Genomic DNA, 24,087 nt, shown 5'->3' on the forward strand with positions numbered 1-24,087 from the left:
TCTCTAGTGAATCCTCTCACCCATCGCACCTCTGGCCTACACTTCAGTTCTATGCAAAAATTAAAAATAAATAAAGAAAAGAACCCATGAGAATCCCATTTTCCAACCGTGACTCACATCTAGGAGACAACCACCTTCTCTGTTCCAGCACAAGACCCTTCTGTTCTTGGTAATTCTGCAGGTGACCTTTCCTGCTGCTTGTTAGCACCCCCTAGTGCACTCACTGCTTGGCAGCGACCCCCAACTCTTTTTTTTAAGAGATTTATTTATTTATGCATACAACAATTGGGGTATAGGCCAGAGGTGTGGGGGTGAGAGGATTCACCAGAGACAGAGTAGGGAACAGAGCAGGCAGATGTAATGAAATACACTGCTGAGGGGAGTAGCGGTGAGTCAGGAGAGGTCTGCTGCACCATGTGGTTCAGCTCCCTGGCCGGGGATCGAACTTGTGCTGCAGTGGCAGTGGATTGCTTCATAGTGCTGTGTCTTAACCCTTTGTACCACCAGGGAGGCCTGGCTCCCACTCTACCTGTGTTGCCATGGGAAGAGGGTTCTCCTCAACAATGTTCCCTTTGTTCTTCAGGTTTCCAGTATGTCACTCTGAGGTGGAGACTTATAGTAGGGGTCAGTTTTTATTTTCCTTTTTCTTATTTTGTGAAACTCAATGTTGACCATTTGTTCCCAGCCACAGAACAGCCCAATTCGCTGCACAGCTCACAAGGGCTTGGGACGGGCCCCGTGGAGGAGTCCTGGTTTGCACCCTACCCAGACCAGCAGCCGGAGGAGAATGAGCTCAGCCTGCAGAGTAAACTCCAGGAAGAAGCCAACTACCACCTTTACGGCAGCCGCATGGACAGGCAGACAAAACAGCAGCCCAGACAGAATGTGGCTTATAATAGAGAGGAGGAAAGAAGACGAAGGGTTTCCCATGACCCTTTTGCACAGCAGAAACCTCATGAGAACGCTCAGAGCCCAGGGATGATGGGGCCTACCTACCCCAGTGCAGCCGGCCGGGCAGGGCTGACCAGCCAGCTCCCATCATGTTACTGGAGCAATGGACTGTCCACCCAGCCTGGTTTTGGAGCAAGACCACTGGATCCGTTTGCAGCGAGTTCAGGAGTTTGGCAAGGGCCAAATTTTAACTACATGTTAAGCCAGCATAAACCCGCAGTACCTGAGACCAGCACATTTGGGAACACGCCCACCATGCCCTTCAGCTCCCTGCCATGGAGAGGTAATGGATCTTTACCAGTCTCCTTCTTACCTTTTCAAAATTCTTCTGCAAGTAGAGCAGCCGCTAGCTTTGTGGTTGATGATAAGGTGTGGTGGGGACAACAGGCCAGTTGTTTGGATTCCGCAGCTGCCCGCAACACTGGCTTCTGTGGCCTGGGCCCGTCTCAGGCTGGGGAGGGTTCACCACAGTCCTTGCCAACGGCAGGATCTTCCTCTCTAACCTGAGTCACAGTGGTCCCATTAGACCTGAGCTCTGATGTCAATGAAGGTGTCCCCTTACATTCTTGCAATTCCTTCCTGTTTTCAGAAGGTAAGAAGTAAGTCTTGGTTGTTTTTTTAATGATTTATTTATTTATGCATACAAGAACTGGGGTACAGGCAGAGGTGCAGGGGGTGAGAGGACTCGCCAGAGACAGAGTGGAGAACAGAACAGACTGACTGAAATACACTGCTGAGGGGAGCAGCGGGCGAGACAGGAGAGGTCTGCTGCGCCATGTGGGTAGCTTCCTGGCCGGAGATTGAACTTATGCTGCAGTGGCTGCGGACAGCTTCATAGGTTGTGTTTTAACCCCTTGCGCCACCAGCGAGGCCCCAAGTTTTGGTTATTTTTGTTTCTTACATAGGCCAAAGGCTACCATTTGCAATGAAAAGTTTTCTTTCAATTCTCATCTCTTTCAGGTTCAAGTGAAAAATAGTTAATAGTGGTTACTGGTAGTCAACAGTAGAAGGGATTTGATTTAGCATCCTGAAACCTAGTCGAATACTTCTTATAATACCACTTTATCCACATGAGTGGCGTCTATTAATGGTCTCCCCTGTGTGCCCTGAGAATCTTGAGATCAGCTCAGGTAGAGGAAGCTTTGAGAACATAGTACTCAATCATAATGTCTTTCAAAAGGCCAAAGTTTCCAAAAACTTCAATGGGAACATTCTGGATCCCTCCCCGCTCCCCCACTAAGAGGTATTATCGTAAGATATATTGGGTCAAGCATTAAACAGAATTTAAGTCATATAGAATCATACGGGTGAAAGGCTCTTTTATTTCCTTTGTGTCTAGGAATGAAATTTTTTTTAGTGTTGCCATCACATCATTTTATTTGTTCATGATTACTAAAAAAAAAATCTGAGGCAAATATACTGCATGATGCCACAAAGTTTTCCAGGCACTGGGAAGACAACAAAGGACAAACACCCTGAGTCCCTGCCCTTGTGGAGCATTTTTAAATAAATCCTAGGGCATGGAAGGCAGACCATAAAGCGTGAAGAGATTGGTCATTTTTTATACTGTCACTATATGCAAAACCCAACCACACTAGAAATCTCCCTGTGTCCCCTTCCAGTAGCTGCTTTCGCCAGTGACAAATAATACTGGGATCTGTGAATTACTCCGAGTTGTAAGTGAAGGTGTCCACTTCAGGGGAGGAAGAGACTTGAATCTCTGATAAATAATGGAATTATCTGTGTTTCTACCCCTAAAGACAAGCCTACAGAGCACCAAATGGCCATAGCCACACGGTAAATAAACAAGTAGAGTTTCTCAATTTGCAAATTTAACTGATTTTGCACATTTAACTGATTCTTCCCCTTCTGTTATCGCTTTATCCTAACTCTGCATCTAATGTGGTTTTCTAATTTGCCAAGCTGTGGAGGAGTGTGTGTCTCTACCAGAAATGGCATAGAGAGAAGAAGCATTTCTTTAAAAAAAAAAAAAAAAGATTTATTTATTTATGCATACAAGAGCTGTGGTACAGACCCAAGGTGCAGGGAGGGGGGAGGGGGTGAGAGGATTCACCAGAGACAGAGTGGGGAGCAGAACAGGAGGAATGACTGAAATACGCTGCTGAGGGGAGCAGCGGGCGAGACAGGAGAGGTCTGCTGCGCCATGTGGGTAGCTCCCTGGGTGGCTAAGTATCGAACTTACACTGCAGAGGTTGCGGACAGCTTCATAGGTTGCATCTTAACCCCTTGCACCACCAGGGAGGCCCAAGAGAAGAAGCATTTCTTCCTGATGAAACAGCTCCCAGGCCCCTTCCTTTGCATTCAGAGCGATGATTTTAAGTGAGGCCAGAAACGGAAAGCTCCTGGGAGCAAGTTGGCTGACTCCTGCGCTGGTCCCCATGGTGCCACCCACTGCCCGACTCTGTGCAGGTCACGTCTCCTCTCTGGCGTCCATTGTCCTCAGCTGAGGAAGGAAAATGCTAGAGCTGGAAGGCGGCGCATTGCCAGGTCCCTGGTGCTCCTAGTACTGCCCCCATTTCTCCATTTCACAACTATTACGGTTTTTCCTAGTGGCCAGATTTGAGCAGGCAGCCAGCCAAAAAGCACTGAGTGAGAAACACAGGCGGGGTGCAGAGCTGCCGGGTGGAACCCTAGCTGGGTCACATGCTGGTTGACTTCCCCTCTGTCTGCGCAAAGACTATTGGGTGATGGAGCATCAGGCAGAGAGGTGGGGGCTGGGAAGACTGCATAGGCTCAGCTCTGGTCTGATACTCAGGGAATAAATGCACAGTCAGCGGCGGCTGCTGTGCTGGTTACCATGACAGTCATTATTGACAAAGAACATGTAGGCAAGAAAAGCCTTTAGAAGCAAAAGCTAAGCCTTAGAGCCCATCCTTACCCAGGGGTTCTTCACTGGGATTCGGGAACCTCAGTTGGGGTAGCCTCATGAACCACCTAAAATACACATTATTTCTGTGTGTGCACATGTACATTTCTTACACCTTCTGGTAGAGAAGGCCCCTGTTTTCCTTGTCCTGCTTGAAGAACATGCCGGGAAGTGTGTGTGGTGTGGGGCCCAGGAGACTGTGGAGGTGCTGAGAACCACACCCATCACCTCCCTCCACAGCCCTGTCTTATCTTCAGCTCACTCTCCCCTACAGATGTGCACTCTGTGTCCTTTAGTGACTGCAGTAGGACTCAACAAATTCAATTCAGCATGAATATAACCAAACTTGTACCACAGACAGTGTCCTGGGGTTAGGATCATGCAGAATACAGGAAGGAACGAATGCAATCCCTGCTCTCTAAGGACTCGTCCGATAGAGACAAGTCACACTAACCTTCCTGGGTACAAAGCAGCCTAGGACAGAGCCGCTGTGGCTAAGAAGGCTACAGTGGAGGGTCATGGAAGAAGACAGATTTCAACCTGGGCTGTGTTAATAACCCATGAAGAGACAGGAATAGCTTGCAAAAGACACAAAGGTTATATTCATGAGTCAGTGGGAAGCCTGGTGTGACTGGAGTCTAGATTGGAGAGAAGGAACAGGTGGTGAAAGAAAGATGAGGGAGAGGTTAGTTAGGCTGAAGCTCTGGCTGGCCTCAGGCACTGAGCTGAGAGGTCCGGTTTGACCATATTTAGGGAAAGATCCTTATCAGGTGCTTGGCTGTCAAGATGCCACTGGGAAATGTGACCAAGCCTTGTTGTTTTCTTCATCTACCTCCATTCTCTGATTTGATGGTGACCATGTGTTTGTTGTTTTTTCTCAATGGTGAGAAAATACCAAAATTTACCTTCTTAACCATTCAGCAGCATTAAGTTGCTGGGTGACTATCCCCACCGTCCATCTCCAGAACTTGGTCATCTCTCTACCTGAAATTCATCAGATGCTACCTCTCCACTGTCCCCCCACCTTTCAGCCTCTGTCACCAACCTCCTGTGTTCTGTGACTGTGTATTTGGTTCATCTGGGTACCCCATACAAATGGAGCCATACAGTATTTGTCCATTTGTGACCACTTATTTCACTTAGAACAATGGCCTCAATAGTAGTGTGTGTCAGGATTTTGTTTTTAATGGCTGAATAATACTCTGATGTATATAGACCACATCTAGCTTATCTATTCATTTGTTGGTGGACACTTGGGTCGCTTTCATTTTTTGGCTATTGTGAATAATGCAGCTGTGCACAGATGCGTATGGATATCTTCGAGATGCTACTTTCAGGGTGGAGTATAAAGCGAGAGAGGTGGAATTACTGGATCATACCATAATTCTGTTTTTAATTTTTTGAGGAATCCCTGTACTGTTCACCACAATGGTGGTACCATTTTACTTTCCTACCAGCTGTGTAAAGCTCAAGTGAAAGCTCAGCATTTCTGATCAATGAGTCCTTAAGAGGCTTTTTTTTTAATATTTATTTATTATTTTTTATTTTTTACATCATTGTAAGATTGATTTATTTATGCATACAAGAACTGGGGTACAGGCTAGCGGTGTCAAGGGTGATCGTGGTAAGAGGATTCACCAGAGACAGAGTGGGGAGCAAAACAAGTGGTTCTACTAAAATACACTGCTGAGGGGAGTAGCGGGCCATTCAGGAGAGGTCAGCTGTGCTATGTGGGTCACCTCCCTGGCTGCTTGGGGATTGAACTCGCGCTGCAGTGGTTGTGAATAGCTTCATAGGTTGCGTCTTAACCCCTTGCGCCACCAGCGAAGCTTCCGTTGTTTTTTTTTTTTTTTTAAGATTATTTATTTACACAAGAACTGGGTGCAGGCCAGAATCACGGGAGGGTGAGAGGATTCACCAGAGACAAAGCGGGGAACAGAACAGGCAGACTGACGAAATACACTGCTGAGGGGAGCAGCAGGTCATTCAGGAGAGGTCTGGCGCGACAGGAAAGGTCTGCCGCGCCATTTGGGACCCTCACTGGCCAGCCGGCATCAAACTGGTACTGCAGAGGCTGCGGACAGCTTCACAGTGCGGCGCTCAACCGCCTGCACCACCAGGGGAGGCCCTCCATTGTTCATTTTTAAACAATGTTTTTGGACCTCCCTGGTGGCTCAGGCAGTTGAGCATAGTGCTGTGAAGCTGTCCGCAGCCTCTGCAGCACAAGTTCAATCCCAGCCAGCTGGGGAGATACCCACATGGCGTGGCAGACCTCTCCTGTCTCGCCTGCTGCTCCCCTCAGCCTTTCAGTCAGACTGCCTGTTCTGTTCCCCACTCTGTCTCTGGTGAATCCTCTCACCCTCCCGCACCTCTGGCCTGTGCCCGGTTCTTGTATGAATGAATAAATAAATCTCAAGAAAAACAAATCAGGGCCTCCTGGTGGCACAGCAGGTTGAGTGCAGTGCTGTGAAGCTGTCTGCAACCTCTGCAGTGCGGGTTTGATCCCGGCCAGCTGGTGAGAATCCCACATGGTGCGGCAGACCTCTCCTGTCTCACCCACTGCTCCCCTCAGCCATGTATTTTGGTCGTCTGCCGGTTTTGCTCCCCACTCTGTCTCTGGTGAATCCTCTCACCCTCCCTCACCTCTGGCCTGTACCCCAGCTCTTATATAAAAATAAATAAATCTTTAAAAAAAAATCAATATTTGCTTCACCCCTCAGGTGTAGTCCCCATAGAATTTCCTTCACCAGTGCCCCCATGCACCATCACCTCAGTCCCCTCTGCTGGGACTCCCTCCCTCTTATTCTTGTCCCTCCTCCCCTCCTCCCCTCCCCACAGGATGTCTCTTGTTTATAATTGTCTGTTTTTGCTTTGTTGTGTTTTGTATTGTTATTATTTTTTTACACTGATGTCTTATTTGATTCCCCTATATTCCTCCTATAAGTGAAACCATACGATATTTTTCTTTTTCCTTCTGACTTATTTCACTTAAAGATTTATTTATTTATGCATACAAGAACTGGGGTACAGTATCTCCACATCCTTGCTGACACTTGTCATTTTCTGTTTTGTTTTTATAGTAGTCATCCTAATGGATATGAGGTGGTTCAGTCAGTCATATTTTAAGGAAATTATCAAAGCATAGCACAGGATAAATAATATAACTGAAACATTTGAAGTCCCTACCCCCTTACCACAGTATTTTTTATCCTCTAGCTTTCACATTAGACCTGCTTACAGCTGCGTGTTTCTTTCCATGCAGATGAGACTCCCAAATGTTCCATCTACAACAGCAGTGGCATTCAGATCGGAGACCATAATTACATGGAGGTTTCTGGCGTGAGCACTTCATTCCCGGACAACATGTGCATGAACTTGAACACTGAGTCAGCTTCCATGTACCAAGATATCTTTGGTAAGATGCCTCTTGGAAGCTGACCCACATGGTGCAGCAGACCTCTCCTGTCTCACCCGCTGCTCCTCTCAGCAGTGTGTTTCAGTTAGTCTGCCTGTTCTGTTCCCCATTCTGTCTCTGGTGAATCCTCTCACCCCCTACACCTCCTGCCTACACCCCAGTGTTACTTTGGGCAACACACTGATAAAGAACCAGGAGTCATGGAGCAGGCTACATAATGTAAGATACTGCTGAAGAGCAAGATCCTGGCTGTTTTTACTGATAGAATAATCATACAGCATCAGTTACATGGGTTAGGAGGACAAGGAGAAAAGGATGGGCGAAACTAGGCAATGTCATCAAGGGCTTTGGGAGGGACATGAGTCTGTTGACCAGACAACTCTTTATCTGCTTGATGACCAAGTGTTGTAATTGAAACCAGACCCCAGACCCCTGGCCATGGCCCTAATCTTATCAACAAGGCATTCCATTGATCAGCTTCTGGGATCCCTTGTCATCCATCGGTCCTTGATCCCCTGGGCGTTCCCGATCATACCTCATGATGCATACCCTTCCCAGGGTGATCAAGCTTTCTGCTCTTGATTGATTTGAAAGGCATCTTATAAAGTTTGGCTCCTATGACTGATTGACTGGTTCTGAAGGGCAGTTCTGACCTTGTATAGGAATGCAGGTAACAATAATGGTGGCCAAACAGGCCACTTAAGTTTAGCAGAACCATACCCCAGTTTTTTTTTTTTTTTAATTTATTTTTTTTAATTATTTTATGTATTTTTTACATCATTTTTCATTTTTGTACAATGTATGCATTTTCATCTTGGTTATAGTCCCCGTAAGATTCCCACCACCCATTCACCCATGAACTCTCACTATGGTCCCTTATGCTCTTCCCGCCATTGTTTTGGTTCTACTCCCTTCTCCCCCCCATAGTGTGTCTCTGATTTACAGCTGCCTGTTGATTTTGATTTTTACTTATTATAATTTGTTTTTTTTTTTTCCCTGATCCCTTATTTAGATCCTCTATCCTGCTATAAGTAAGATATTCCAGTATTTTTCTTTTTCTTTCTGGCTTATTTCACTGAGCATGATCCCTTCCCGCTCCATCCTTGTTGCTGCGAATGGCATGAGTTTATTTTTTTTAATTGCTGAGTAATAGTCCATTGTGTATATATACCACATCTTCTTCATCCAGACATCTGTTTTTGGGCATTTGGGTTGTTTTGATAGCTTACCTATTGTAAATAGTGCTGCAAAAAGCATGGGGTGCAGGTGCCCTTTTGAATTAATGTCTTTGTGTCCTTTGGGTGGATCCCTAGGAGTGGAATTGCTGGGTCATATGGAAGCTACATTTTTAGCAGACTGAGGAACCTCCACACAGCTTTCCATAGTGGTTGGACCAGTTTGCACTCTCACCAGCAGTGCAGGAGAGTTCCTTTTTCTCCACATCCTCGCCAACATTTGTTGTTGCTAGTTTTTTTAATATGTGCCATTCTCACTGGCCATACCCCAGTTCTTGTATGCATAAATAAAAAAATCTTTAAAAAAAAATGCTTCTTAAGCACTCATTGATCAGGAACACTGAGCTTTCGCTGTACCTGAATGCATACACAGACTGGATGGCCTGTTTCCTTGAATAAGTAAGTGGAACATGAACAGTTGGTTGAAGGGGATCATGAGTGGTACAAGTTTAATTCTGGTGATGTTTAAATAAGTGGAAAATGTGCCACTTATTTAAGGGCACATTTGCCCCACAAAGGGCAAAAACTGGTATTATAAACATGCTATAAATAGGGCCACAGGCTGAAGTTGTGTCGAACTGCCTCGCACATAAGCCGGGGATTCGTTCCCAAAACGACCACCTATAGCTCAGACACACATCTGTTGGGGGAAGAGAGTTCCTGTTATAATTTACAGACAGACTCTTTTTTTTTTAATAATAAATTTTATTTTTATATTCCCCATACAATTGCAACCCCCTTATTTTGACCCCAATCCCTCCCCTCCTGTTCCCTACCCCCAGAGTGTCTCTGGTTCATAGTCCATAGTTCATAGTTGATTTTGATTTTCACTTTCTTATAGTTATTCATTTTCCTGGTCCCTTATTTAAGTTTTCTAGATTCCTGCTATGAGTGAGACCATCTGGTATTTTTATTTTTCTTTCTGGCTTATTTCGCTGAGCATGATCCCTTCCAGCGCCATCCATGTTGCTGCAAATTGCATGTGTTTATCTTTTTTGAATGCTGAGTAATATTCCATGGTATATATGTACCACATCTTCTTGATCCAGTCATCTATTTTTGGGCATTTGGGTTGTTTCCAAAGCTTAGCTATTGTAAATAGTGCTGCTATAAACATAGGGGTGCAGGTGCTCTTTGGAATTGATGTTTCTGTGTCCTTTGGGTAAATACCTAGGAGTGCAATTGCTGGATCATATGGAAGCTCTATGTTTAGTAGGTCCAGAAATCTCCACACAGCTCTCCATAGTGGTGGGACCAGTTTGCACTCCCACCAACAGTGCAGAAGAGTTCCTTTTTCTCCACACCCTCGCCAACATTTGTTGTTGCTAGTTTTTTTAATATGTGCCATTCTCACTGGTGTAAGATGGTATCTCGTGGTAGTTTTGATTTGCATTTCCCTGATTACAAGTGATGTTGAACATTTTTTCATATGCCTGTTGGCCATTTGCATTTCCTCTTCAGAGAAGTTTCTTTTTAGCTCTTCTGCCCATTTTTTGACTGAATTATTTTCTTTGTTGTTGTTGAGTCTCATCAGCTCTTTGCAGATTTTTGTGATCAGTCCTTTATCATTAGTGTTGTGTGTAAAAATGTTCTCCCAGTTGGTGGGGTTTCTCTTTGTTTTGGTTATTGTCTCCTTTGCTGTGCAGAAGCTCTTTAATTTGATGTAGTCCCAGCTGTTTATCTTTGCCTTCACTATCACTGCTTTGGGTGATGTGTCTATAAAGAGGTCTTTGATGTGCATATCCTGTAGTGTTTCGCCTATATTTCCTTCTATGTATTTTATGGTTTCAGGTCTTATGTCTAGTTCTTTAATCCATTTTGAGTTGATTTTTGTGTATGGTGTGAGGTAGTGGTCAAGCTTCATTCTTTTGCATGTAGCGACCCAATTTTCCCAGCACCATTTATTGAACAAACTTTCTTTGCTCCAATGCATAGTCTTTGCTCCTTTGTCAAAGATTAGTTGACCATAAATCTGTGGGTTTATTTCTGGATTTTCTATTCGATTCTATTGGTCTGTATGTCTGTTCTTGTTCCAATACCATGCAGTTTTGATGATTATGGCTTTGTAGTATAGTTTGAAGTCTGGGAGTGTGATGCCTCCATTCCCTTCTTTTTTTTTTCAGGAGAGCTTTGGCTATTCGGGGTTTTCGGTGATTCCATATGAATTTCATCAATAATTGTTCTATTTCTTTGAAGAATGACATTGAAATTTTGATTGGAATAGCATTGAATCTGTATATTGCTTTTGGTAGGATGGCCATTTTAATAATGTTTATTCTTCCAATCCATGAGCAGGGGATGTCTTTCCATTTCTTTGTGTCTTCTTCTATTTCTTTTAACAGTGTTTTATAGTTATATTTGTATAGGTCCTTTACCTCTTTTGTTAGATTTATTCCCAAGTAATTTGATTTTTTTTGTTTCGATAATAAAAGGGATGGTTTTTTTGATTTCTTCTTCTTCAGATTTATTGTTTGTGCACACAGACTCTTCATGGGTGAGAAGACCTACAAAATATATAGTCTAGTCAACAACTATAGAATTAAGAAGTTAACGTTTTCACTGCCTCTTGGTGCTCTTCGCTTTCCAGGGGGTCTTTGATGCTAGAATGTTCCATTGGGTTATAGCTGGATGCTATCTTCTCTTTTCTCTTTGACAGATAATACCACTAGTGTGACTGATAAACACCTGGACCCCGTCAGGGACAAGCTGGGAAGGCAATGGAAAAAGTGTGCTCGTAAGCTGGGCTTCACTGAATCTCAGATCGATGAAATCGACCACGACTATGAGCGAGACGGACTGAGGGAAAAGGTTTACCAGATGCTCCAAAGGTGGCTCATGAGGGAAGGTAATAAGGGCGCCACCGTGGGAAAGCTGGCCTTTGCGCTCTTCCAGTCTTCCAGAATGGACCTTCTGGACCAGTTGATAAGCATCAGCCAGCGCTAACTCCAGGACGGGCTTCAGCTGTGTGAGACAGTGTCCTCACTCAACAGCCCACTGAGACCATGCCTCAATCATCAGGAATTCTTTCTACACTAATACGGGTTTTCTGTCTGCATAAACATCATTTCTTGCATTCCTCAATGGAGAATGGGGAAAGAAATCTATAGGAAACCACCTACAAAACAGGACAACCTATTCTTTCTTTTTTTTTTAAAGATTTTCTTACCCATGCATACAAGAACTGGTGCACAGGCCATATGCATGGTGGGTGAGAGGATCCACCAGAGACACATTGGGGAGCAGAACAGGTGGACTGACTGAAACACACTGCTGAGGGGAGCTGCGGGAGAGCCAGGAGAGGTCTGCTGCGCCATGTGGGTTGTTCCTTGGCCAGGCATCAAACTCATGCTGCAGTGACTGCAGATAGCTTCACAGGTTGCATCTTAACCCCTTGCGCCACCAGGGAGGCCGAGGACAACCTGTTCTTGAAGGCCTGAGACCCAGTCAAAAAAGAAACCCAATTGGATTTGGAAAGGGAAAGCAGAGAGATTTGAAGAAGACCAGTTTCTTTCCATTCATTCCATAACCTCACTTGTATTATTCACTGTTTCTCAGACTTTTTGTCTGAGTGAGGGGGAAAAAAAAATTCTGAGAATTTCAAGTCTACTTTCTTACATTGCAGTAAGAAAGTATGTTCGGAACATAGAAGAGTCAAATTCTCTGTTCTCTTCAAGTGGTATTTTTGGAGTCACAGCCCCCGGTCACCCCAAAAGGGTGACTTCAGTATCAAATGCTCTGTCAGTTGCTACAGGCTTCAGGAATTGCATGCAGTCTCAGCTCCATAAATAAATTGAAGGGACTTTAAGGAGCACTAAGAAGGGGGAAAAACGGGAGAGCAAAAATGTTGGAAGGAACCGACACAAAGAATTGCTACTAGTTATGACAACTCCCAAAATTCCTGGTGATGTTTGGGATTTTCCCTAGTGTACTTTATGCACTTTCCAACCCGTGCACTTTGAAGAGGGAGCAGGGATGCAGGGGAAGATTGATGTCTTTCCCCCCAACCCCGCACTGTGATGGGAGCCTGGGTGCTGATCACCGTGGGTTGCTTCCTCAGTTTACACCAGGGCACTGTAGAAACTTTCTTTCTTCTGGGTGCTATGGTGTGAAAAAAGGAAAAAAAGACAGCTTCAGAAGCTAGTAATGGTGCTTAGCACCCGACCTTTCAAAGCCCATCTGTGACCCAGGAGTGAAGGAAGGACTAAGAAGGCTGGAACATGGAGTCGGCGGGGCTGTTGGCAGGCAGCCAGATCTTTGCTGGCCAGAGAGTGCAGCGGTCCGCTCAGTCCCCCAGAGTGGGAGGCAGGGGACCTCAGGTTCAACCTGGATGTAGGAACAATCTTGTGGCTGGCAACAGTTGTTTCTGATTCTAAATCTCCTCCAGCAGACACACACACACACACACACACACACACACACACACACGCAAAACAGGGCTGTAAAGCAGAATTTCTCAACCGTGGCCCTATTGGAGTATTGGACTGGGTAATTTTCTCTCGTGGGAAGCTGTCCCAGGTATCGTAGGATGTTTGGACACAGCCCTGGTGCTACATCAGTCGATACCAATAGCACTGTTACTCCTCTCGACTCCTGTCCAGCTGTGACAAAACTGCAGATCTTGCCGGGTGTTCCCTGGAAGGTCAGAATGGAGAAGAACACTGCTTTAAAGTAGTGAACCCAAGTTCTCATATCCACACTGACCTGGGCTCACCGCTCAGGTGCCAGGCAGCCCGAGACCACTTAGACTAAAGGGAAAATTGGAGGGGCTGAGGGCCCCCAAGACTTTGCCAGAAGGAGTGGGATGGTTTCTAGATGTATAATTTGCCCCTCTGTTCTAACAGTTGTTCTAAATTCCAGAGATTGTGTGCTGCTAAAAGATAAAAATGAAACATGTTACCAAAGGACCTTTGAAAATAAAATTTTGTACTTCAAAAATAAGCCATGGAAATGGTGTGTTTGTAGAAACCAATCAGTTTGGGCTTCTCCACTTTGTCTTTTTTTTTTTTAAGATTGATTTATTTATACAAGAACTTGGGTACAGGCCAGAGGCACGGGAGGGTGAGAGGATTCACCAGAGACAGAGCAGGGAGAACAGGCAGACAACCGAAACACTGCTGAGGGGAGCAGCAGGTGAGACAGGAGAGGTCTGCTGCGCCATGTGGGTATTTCCCTGGCCCGCCGGGAATTGAACCCGTGCTGCAGAAGCTTTAGACAGCATTACAGCACTGTGCTCAACCTGTTGCACCACTGGGGAGGCCCCATTCTCCACTGTGTCTTTATCGCGTGGGTGAGCATTTGCTGTTCCTACTCCCTTCTCGCCATCTTGCTGTTGGCAGAAGAGAAGCTGATGGAAAGAAAAGGAGCTTTTGGACAGTGCCTTTTGGCTCTTGGGATAAGAACTCACTGTCCTGAGAACCCGCAGTGCTGGGGTCCTTCAAACAGGTCAGATGCTTTTCCTTCATCCCTTGATTCCCTCCCACCCCGATCCCCCCCAAAAAAAAATAGGCTAAAAAGTAGGCACATTGAAACTGAGGCATTTCAATAAAAGGCCAAGCACCATAAAAACCCTAGTCTTAAACTGAAACCAATTAATAAGATGACACAGACTACATACACAGGAAAGTGATCACACTTGGTTCCAAAGAAGATACCCAGATGCCAGGGTCACTTCCCAGGTAAGTGAGGCCCACACAGGGCTCCCAGCCTTGCTTGGCAGATGCCCTGCTTCTTGCTATGGTCACATATCCTGCTTTGGGTCCCTAGAGTGAAGTTAGGTCCTCAGGAGCCAAAAAAAGGAAGTGTTCCTCATAAAATGTCTTTTTTAAAGAAAAGATTTATTTATGCATACAAGAGCTGGGATGTAAGCCAGAAGTGTGGTGGGTGAGAGGATTCACCAGAGACAGAGTAGGGAGCAGAACAGGCAGATTGACTGAAATGCACAGCTGAGGTGAGACAGGAGAGGTCTGCAGCACCATGTGGGGCAGCTCCCTGGCCGGCCAGGGATCAAACCCGTGCTGCAGTGGCTGGCGATAGCTTGATAGCGCTGTCTTTAATGCCTGCACCACCAGGGAGGCCCCACAAAATGTCTGAAATAGTATTTTGTGTGCTATTGAAAAGTTTCTCTAATTATACTAATGTTAATGAAAGTAGGCGTTTATAGGGTTAAGGTTTTAGCAGCATCTGACTACAAGGGGATTGCTGAAGGGCTGATGCCACTAAAGTGAATTCTGTAGTAGGTACTAATCCAAATGTAGAAATCTGAAATTGAGCAGGTTTAACTTCAGCCCTCCAATCTAACTTTTGGGGTCTTTCCTGGCCTGCTTGCTAACACCTCTCAGCCTCAGTTTCCTCACCTACCGATAGGGGGCAGTAGTACATAACGTTGATGTTTGGATTAAAATAAGGTATTATGTGCCTGGTGCAAAAATAGTAATTATTGTTTTTAATTACACAGCACTGTCAGGCATGAAGAACTAGTTGTCAAGTGTGTACTTAAATTATGACAGTAAGAACCGAAAATCTCCCAGCGCTGCCGTTTTTGCTTACCAGCTAGAGCTGAAATGATACAGACCAGGAACTTTAACCCTCATCCTCTCTGACAGGAAATCCCAATCCCCAATGAGAACAGTGCAGTACAAGGACTTTCCATGTCCCTAACACTTTTTTTAAAGATTTATTTATTTTATTTATACAAGCACTGGATACAGTCAGAAGCACGGGAGGGTGAGAGAATTCACCAGAGCCAGAGCGGGGAGCAGAGCAGGCAGAAGGACCGAAGGACACTGCTGAGGGGAGCAGCGGGCGGCAGGAGAGGTCTGAGCACCATGTGGGACCTTCCTCCGGTGGCCGGGGAGCAGCCGGGGATCGAACCGGTGCTGCAGAGGCTGCGGGCAGCTTTGCAACCCAGCGCTCAACCTCTGCGCCACCGGGGAGGCCCCCTAACACTTTTTTTAAAAAAAGATTTATGTATTTATGCTTACAAGAACTGGGGTGTAAGCCAGAGGCGTGGAGGGGGTGTGTGTGTGAGGATTCACCAGAGAGAGTGGGGAACAGAACAGGCAGACTGACTGAAATACACTGCTGAAGGGAGCAGAGGGCAAGTCAGGAGAGGTCTGCTACACCATGTGGGTCACCTCCGTGGCCGGCCAGGGATGGAACTCATGCTGCATTGGCTGCTAATAGCTTGATAGCGCTGTCTTTAACCCCTGTGCCACCAGGGAGGCCCCATGGCCCTAACACTTAAAAGCACTGTGTTTTGGGGGATATTAATACTGGAAGGGTCTCTTAGAGGAGAAATAGTACAATACACAAGGAAGCTGTTATCTCCAATAATTCAAGCCAAGGCAAAACAGCAGCCATGAACCTACTGCTTATATGCAGTTAAGATGAGGCAGAATGGTAGCCAGACTTAAAAGGGCTTTTTCTCCATATCTTCAACTGCAGATGAAGAGCTGCAGCTGATAAACTTTATAAAACTTATGTGGTCTAAAGAAAGAAAATAATAATAGAGGTAAAACATGTAAAATTTACCATCTCAATCATCACTACGAGTACAGTTCAGCCGAGGCAGTACATTCACAGGTCTGGGCATCCATCGCCATCATCTGTCTCCAGAACTCCTTTCATCTTGTAAAACTGAAACTCTGTCCCCATTTATGGGGAGCCATGCTACTCATGTCGTCTGACAAAAGTCCGGGCATGGGGCAGATTTCTGAAAAATCAGGAATCTTGTTAGCTGACTCCAAGATTCTCCTCATTTGCTTATGGCTAGTTTCTACCATTGCTAAAATACGCATTTAAAAGTAAAACTGCAAATACTGATCAATCACTGAATAACCAAGTTGATGACAAATGGCACTGCATGATACAAGTATTACATTTTTCATAAAATTGGTAGTCCTCTGCCAAAAAGGCAGCAATTCAACATTTAGCTTTACATTAACCAGTGAAAAAACTTCTGGAAACAAAAGGTTGTAAACATCTATCGGCCAAGTCTTTGATATAGAGATGTGGTCTCTTGAGGCAAGAGCTAACTGGAGAAAGAAATTACTTTACTTTAAAGTTAAAGATAAGATAACAGTTGGGTGGCAGAGGCGAGCCATGCTCCAAGTATAAGATTCCTGATAAACCAGGAGATGCCATAGTTGACTCCTGCTAAATTCTTCCTGTTTGTTTAGGGCTAATTCCCTTGGATGTGACATTTGGTATGATAGCTGTTAGAGTATACATTCAAGAATAAGTCAACAATTTGTGAATGGTTGAGCTAGTAATCTCGGCAGCACAACGCACTCGAAATGGTCAATGTTACAACTACTGATATGTCACATATTGACCATTTTTTGAGAATCAAAGGCTATAACCATCTCCGCCCCTACCCCTGATGAAATATTTGTAGTTTCTTAAAACAACCACCAGCAACCTTATGGAAGAGGAAATTGCCCCTTGATCTTAAAGTTAAATACGGAAACTAGGCTGGCTAGATAGTAGAGGAGTGATAGGTAGAAAACTCTTTGTTTAGATTAGGAGACTTCCTCCCTTGATTGAGAGTTGGGGGCTAGGGAAGAGTCAGTGTGGCTTGCCTGGCATTAACGCCCTCCAGGCCCTTGGTTATTCGAATCAATATTAAAACAATATACTATAGATGATGATTTCTATATAAAAGCCTTCTGTTTTTCACTTTAATCAATTAGTTATATGTTAGTCTAAACTTTATAGGTTAATTAGAAATAATCTCTTTGTCTCCCTTCCCCCAGGTAACCTCCTGCCCTTTGTTTCCCTCAGCCCTTAGTTAATTGTTCACCATCACAAACTTAGAAATGTTAGTTGCAGACACATAGGCTTTTTTGCTAGTAATACAATAACTGTTGGATTGTAAATAACTACTTTGAAAACATTTGTTTATCAACAGTGCCTTCTTTAAGACAAAGAATAATAAATGTTACACCTCTGCCAGAAGGCAAACAGACCCTTGGCTGCTCCTGAAAAAGAACATGTGATGATTATTACCTTTCTACCTTATGCTTGTGCACTCACGATTTGCTTAGTATAAATAAAGGACTGCTGAGACCCTCAGTAGGATGAGGTCAGCACCCTGATCAAGTGTCTGCGTCTCCTCATTCCCCCGTCCCCTACAATTGCGCTGACGCCTTCCCATTCTTCAGGAACCCCTGACACCCAGAATGCTGTGGCTGGCTCGCAACACCCATTCAACACTCATTTCTCATCCCCTTTCCCTCCAGACCTTGTCAACCACTATTTCATGATTTTGACTCCTTTAGGAACTGGATAGAAGCAGGATCATGCAGTATTTGACCTTTTGTGTCTGGTGTATATCACTGAGCATAATATCCTCAAGGATCCTCCATGTTGTAGCCTGTATCAAAATTTCTCTTTTTAAAGGCTGAATACTATTCCACGGTATGGTTACATACATACATTTATACTTTGTATGTGTATATGTTTATTTATACAGTCCTCCTCTTATGGACATTTGGGGGTTACTCCCCCCTTTTGGCTATTGAGAAGAATGCAGCTATGCATGTGGGTGTGCAAGTACCTCTAAGACCCTGGTTTCAGTTCTTTGGGGCATATGCCCAGGAGGGGAATTGCTGGCTCTTACGGTCCCTCCACATTTAATTTTTTGGGGAACTGTTATAGGACAGGGAGAGGGGCAGCCCAAACCCCGCAAACCTGCCTATTCTAAATGGGTTCTGCCATCCGCCGCATCAACACAAAACACATGACACTTTAATGGAAAGGAACTTTAATAAAACTAGGAAACAATACAGGTAAGGCAAAGAATCTAGTTTCTAAATCAAGCACCCAAAGTTACCCATCCCCTCGTGGGTAAAAGTCCATCCAAATGGGATTGGCCCAGAGCAAGGCCCCAAAGCCTGCCACAAGTCTAAAGCATTTTCCAGTGGGGACCCATAGAAAAGGGTCACAAACAACCGGACAAGCCCGGAAGGCAAAAAAACAAAATCAACATCAAGATAAAAGCTGCCATGGTCACCTCCCCACGGGTCTCACCCACATCTGTGTCACCCAGTCCACGACCAAAAGACAAGAGCAGTTTCTTCACGTGTCTCTAGGCTCCATGCGCCTCCTCCAAGTCTCCTGGCTCCATCCTGCTTCCTTCCTTCCTCCGTCTCCTCTGCAGCTTCTCTTCTTCCTGCTCAGCTCCACCCTCCCTTGGGTGGGGCAGGGAACCTCCCCCTTTCCTGGGGACCACCCTGTTACAGAACCATCATACTATTTCCCACCCCCACAACAGTGTACAGCCTTCCAATTCCTCCCCATGCCTGTGGACACATTCATTTCTAGTTTTTTTGAAAACACACATCCTAATGCATACGCGACGGTATGAGGATCAGAACAATAAAACCCCTTCGTGCACACGCATTTCATCCCACCCTTGGGAGTGGGACCACCCCCCCCACCCTGGCAGCCGACCGGGTGAGGGCGGGAGGGTCGTCCAGGCCCGGGCCAGGGGCGGGCGGGCCGGTGCCGCCCAGGTCTCCACAAGGCCGAGGCGACAGGGCACCTAGAAAGGGGAGAGAATCCTGCCCCAGTCCCTGGGGAGCCTGGCTCCGGGGGAGCGCGGTGGGCGGGTACAGGGGCGCAGATTAGGAGCCGCGCAAGTGCGCTCGCGAGGCGGGGCTTGGGGGCCCGGGGCGGCAGCTAGGGCTCGGCGCATGCGCGCTCGCGGGCGAGAGCGCCCAGGGCGCAGGTAGGGCTCTGCGCATGCGCCCTGCGAGCTGTGGCGCGACTCGGGAACATGGCGGCGATGCTGGGCTGTCGGCCAGGTGTTCGGCTGCGGCTTCTCCTTTCGGCGCTGAAGCCGGGGATTCACGTCCCCCGGCCCGAGCCCTGGGCCGCGTTCGGGTAATGGCGCCCACTCCCCTTTGGGAGCCCCGCGTCCAAGTCCGCGCGCTTGGGGGGCGGCGGGAGGGCGAGCGCCGGCCGCGGGCCTGACGGCAGCGGGTGGGGGGCGCCCCGTCCGGTCTCTCCGCGCCCTCGGGGGAGCAGTCGCGGGCGCGCGTTCCTCGTGCCTCAGACCTACCCGAGAATGGCTGTGGCCCGTTACCCCTTATAGTCATGGGTCCCGAGCCCCCGAGCCTTCTGTTTGTTCGGTGGTTTAAGGTGCTGAAGAGTCTCCTGGGGAACCTAGGAAAACCCCAAACCAGAACGCCCAGAGATTCAGATGTTTTTAAGTCTGTGAAGAAGCCCAAGAACCTTTTTTCCTTTCTCACGGTATCGCACGCACTTAGACATGGAACAACAACAAACCCGGCATAGATCTCTCACCCACTTACTTGAAAATGGTTGGGTGCCCGGGGCCTGCAGTAAATGTGGACAGAGCAGCAGGGAGCTTGCCTGACACTATTTGCTTTGTGCTTCCAAGCGCTGACATAATACACAAACGCTGCGAGCTTGTGCACAGAGACCTGTTGCCAGGTCACTTCATTCGTGATCAGGGAGAGGAGTCCAGTGCTACATAGACACCTACATTTGGAATTGCGCTTAATTTTTTACAAAAGGTTTATTCATGCGTACAAGAATTGGGGTACAGGCCAGAGATGTGGGGGTGAGAGGATTCACCAGAGACAGAATGGGGAGCAGAACAGGCAGACTGACTGAAATACACTCTGAGAGGAGCAGGGGGCACCACAGTAGAGGTCTGCTGCGCCATGTGGGTAAGCTCCTTCGAGGGGGATAGAACTCCTATAGCTTCATAGTGCTGAGATCTAATCCCTTGTGCCACCAGGGAGGCCCCCTGCACTTCATTTAAAGTGAAACTTCTCATTTGAAAACTTAATTCGAGGGCCTCCCCGGTGGCGCAGCGGTTGAGCGCTGGGTTGCGAAGCTGCCCGCGGCCACTGCGGTGCCGGTTCGATCCCCGGCTGCTCCCCGGCTGCTCCCCGGCCACCGCAGGAGGGTCCCACATGGCGCGCAGACCTCTCCTGCCGCCCGCTGCTCCCCTCAGCAGTGTACTTCGGTCCTTCTGCCTGCTCTGCTCCCCGCTCTGGCTCTGGTGAATTCTCTCACCCTCCCGTGCTTCTGACTGTACCCAGTGCATGTATAAACCAACCAACCAAACAAATAAATAAATAAATAAGACATGCCTCTAGAAAATTAAAAAAAAAAAAAAAACTTAATTCGGAAGGACAAAGGAAAAAAATAACCAGCTGTATATAGTGTAGTTGGCTAGTTCTTGAGTTTCATATTTGATTGATGTTCTTTATTATTTTAGAAATTGTTGGAGATTTTCAGCACTACCTTGTACAGATAGAAAAATGAGTCTGTCCACAACTATTTAGTTCAGCATTCGAAAAAAGCATTTATCCAGTTTCCTATCTGGAGAAAGATGAGAAATAAGGTTACTGTGACTGTACCAATGTCAAAACAACGATATGATAGATTATGTAATGATGGTGGGCACCATCCACTTAGCAGTGCATATGGTGCTTCCTAATACCTCTGAAAAACAGGTTTCTCCAGGGATTTTGAGCTGTTGTTTAGTTGTAATTTGATAGGACTGTAACCAAGTAGTGGCTTTGGTTAGCCAGGCTGCAGCCCAGCCTGAACACACACAAGCACTCCTGCAGACTCAGTGCTTTAGATTACCCAGTGTCCGACTTCTAAAAACTTGTTTGTAAGTTTGCTTGGAACTTGCCTTTTATTTTTTTAAAGATTTATTTATTTATGCATGCAAGAACTGGGGTACAGGCCAGAGATGTGCGGGGGTGAGAGTATGCACTAGAGACAGAGTGGGGAGCAGAACAGGCAGATCTACTGAAATACACTGCTGAGGGGAGCAGTAGGAGAGACAGGAGATGTTTACTGTGCCATGTGGGGTCAGCTCCCTGGCCAGACAAGGATCGAACTCTTTGGCTGGCAATAACTTCATAGTGCTGAGACTTAATCCCTTGCACCACCAAGGAGGATCTCTTGCCTCATCTTGCTCCATAATCTATTGAGTGGTTTGCCCCAAAACCATATCAAAAAAGCCTTTCCTACCTGCAGTTGTTTGTTGTATATAGTTATTAATTTGCAGACCCTAATAACCCCTGGAGAAAACAGTTTTCCGAGGTCAACCTTGGCATGCTCTGCAGAGAATCAAGAGACCCCCCCTGCCTGCCACAGCTTCTGTCTGGCCGTCAGGGTGACTGTGGCCATAGCACCAGGAACCTGTTAGGGCCTCTGTTCAGCCTTGAATTTACAGAAAAAAGCATGGCCTCTGGCATTCAAATGGTCTTTCTGGGACTCATGTCCTACAGAATTGTCCTGAGGATTTGGAACAGTAAGTGTAAAAGGTTTGGCACGTAACTAGTAGATATAATTAGTAATGATACAAACATGAATATCCACTAAATAACAATGCATAAAGGACATAAAAAGTCACCAGCATTCATGCAGCTCCAAGCCTGGGGGCAGCTAATACTTTACAGTAGCTAATGGTTTCTTTGGAAGGACTGTACAAAAGAAAGACCTGAGCACACAAGATACAGAAATTATGTTGGACTTTGAAAGTGAACATGTATCTCCTGAAGCGACCCCCATTGTATTTCTTGGCAAAGGGCCAAAGCGCCCAAGGCACTGGCTAGGACACTGGGTGCTCATCCTGACCTTGCAAATACTGGCAATGTGACTGGAGTCAATTACCAGAACCCTCGACCTCCCGACCTCCTCCGGTTCCTTGGGGGCGGTTTCTTGGGGGCACAGGGAGGTCAAGTGTGGAGGGTGTCATGTGGCAAGGTGAGAATTGAGCGCTCAACAGAGCACATTATTTAATAGTTTAATAATTGTGCATAGTTTAATAATTAACTTCCGTTTTGTGGTTTAGTTATTTGCCCTGAGCTGTTAAATTTTTACCTTCCTCCACAGTAAAATCCTCCTTTTTTGAGGGGAGTAGCTCAGCCCCCTCAGTCACGAACTGATTGCCATTGCAGTGTCCTGACCACCTTCCCTTCCACAGACTTGCCTGTGTAGCCTCCCAGAACAAAGGTGGCAGGGCCACATCTGAGGTGAGGCGGAGACTCTTCAGCTGCACAAGCCTTCTTCTTACAGACTATTTTTAAAAGAGGAATGAGATATTTCCCCTTTCCCTCCAAGAAACTTTCTCATTGTAGTTGTTTTCCACCTTGGTTATCTATTAGAATCTCTTGGGGAATTAAAAACCAACAACAAAAACCCAGATGTCTGGATTCCACCCCAGACATTTTGATTTAATGGAGTCTGGGCATCTAAAGACTTGGAAGTTTACCAGATGACCTATATCTAAGTTTGAGGCCCTCTGATAAAGCGGAAGTCAGGAAACGCCCTCAGGGAAAGGGGCATTGGAGCCTGTGGCTGCTGGCGAGGCTTGGGTCAGGCCTCTGCACCTGATTTTCTGTCATATATGCTGAGGTCTGACTTTCCTCTCAAAACTCCTTAATAAGTTGGAGCAAAACCGCTTTGTTCATCTCAATGACCTTATATTTATGTGCTGATAAATCGCTCAACAACAATTATTTTTAATTTATCGAGGTGGTACTGGTTTACAAGGCTTTGTATGATACAGGGAAATCGGGTCACACCTGTTCTGATGTGTGTCACCTCATTCCCCGTGCATTCACAGCCCTTTACCAGTGCCACTCCTGTCCAGCCCTGCCTCCCCATCTAGTAACCTCAGTTCTGCAGTTGTATTTCTAGGCTTTATTTTGGTTTAGTTTTGTAAGTTCCCTTATTGTATGTTCGTTTATTCCACATCTGAGCACAGCCATCCAGTTTTATCTTCGTCCTGCTCAAACATCACTGAGCCTATCCCCCTCCAGCTCCAGACATGTTGTCACAAATGGCAAGTGTTTATCTTTTTTGTAGCTGAGTAGTATTCCATGGGATATACATACCACATGTTCTTAATCCCTGCTTTGTCCTTGGGCATTTAGGTTGTTTCCATAACTTGATTTTTTTTTTAATAAAACTTTTTCATCTTTGAAATTGATTTGCTTTTGATTTACTTCAAAAATCAGCTAGGCTAAGCCTGACTGAATCTATATTGTTTGTTATTTCTGCATGAGTAGTGCTCCTCAATAGTCCTCTGTCCTGTTTCCCCAATCTGGAGGTTGAGGAAAGGCGTTTGGCAGCCTTTATTAATAACCCCAATGGGTAGGCTGATGTGAGGATGTGGTGTAATGACATAGGACATTGATGGTAAAGCACCAGGGACATCTTTCTCCTTAGCCTCGCTGCAGACTCCGGCACCATCCGCCTCAACCTTCTCCCTTTCTGCCCCAGGCTCCAACTATACTGAATGCTGCCTTGCTGCTTTGTTCGCACATACGTCCCTGGCTCCCAGGCCTTTGATCATGCTAGACACACCTTCTCTACTACAGTCTTCTGTCAGAACTTTCTCCATTTTGGAATTCATCTCAAACTTTTTCACTGCTCCCAGATTTCTCTGCCCAGTCTTGATAATCTTTGGTCTTAGCAGCTCTCCCTGACATTGTGCTCCCATTGCACCAAATTAAAAAGATATTTGGAGTGGGGAACCAAAACCCAGATGCAGCAAAGTGCAGAGGGAACGTGGAGTTTTTGTACAGGACACATTTTGGAAT

General features: G+C 46.0%; 2 protein-coding genes across 2 annotated transcripts in view; both read left to right on the forward strand.

Annotated features, from left to right (window-relative positions):
- Positions 1–11,431, forward strand: part of RIPK1 (receptor interacting serine/threonine kinase 1) — a gene marked incomplete at both ends in the record, with an annotated part of 29,680 nt that extends 18,249 nt beyond the window's left edge. Inside the window, 3 exons of the mRNA XM_084259462.1 lie at positions 686–1,234; positions 7,101–7,253; positions 11,145–11,431. Coding sequence (XP_084115588.1) covers positions 686–1,234; positions 7,101–7,253; positions 11,145–11,431 — 989 coding nt within the window. The remainder of the gene's footprint in view (positions 1–685; positions 1,235–7,100; positions 7,254–11,144) is intronic.
- A 7,834-nt stretch (positions 11,432–19,265) lies between these two features.
- Positions 19,266–24,087, forward strand: part of BPHL (biphenyl hydrolase like) — a gene marked incomplete at both ends in the record, with an annotated part of 32,577 nt that continues 27,755 nt past the window's right edge. The window contains one exon of the mRNA XM_084259463.1: positions 19,266–19,372. Coding sequence (XP_084115589.1) covers positions 19,266–19,372 — 107 coding nt within the window. The remainder of the gene's footprint in view (positions 19,373–24,087) is intronic.

Source organism: Talpa europaea, assembly GCF_964194135.1.
Source record: "Talpa europaea genome assembly, chromosome: 2".
NCBI lineage: Eukaryota > Metazoa > Chordata > Mammalia > Eulipotyphla > Talpidae > Talpa > Talpa europaea.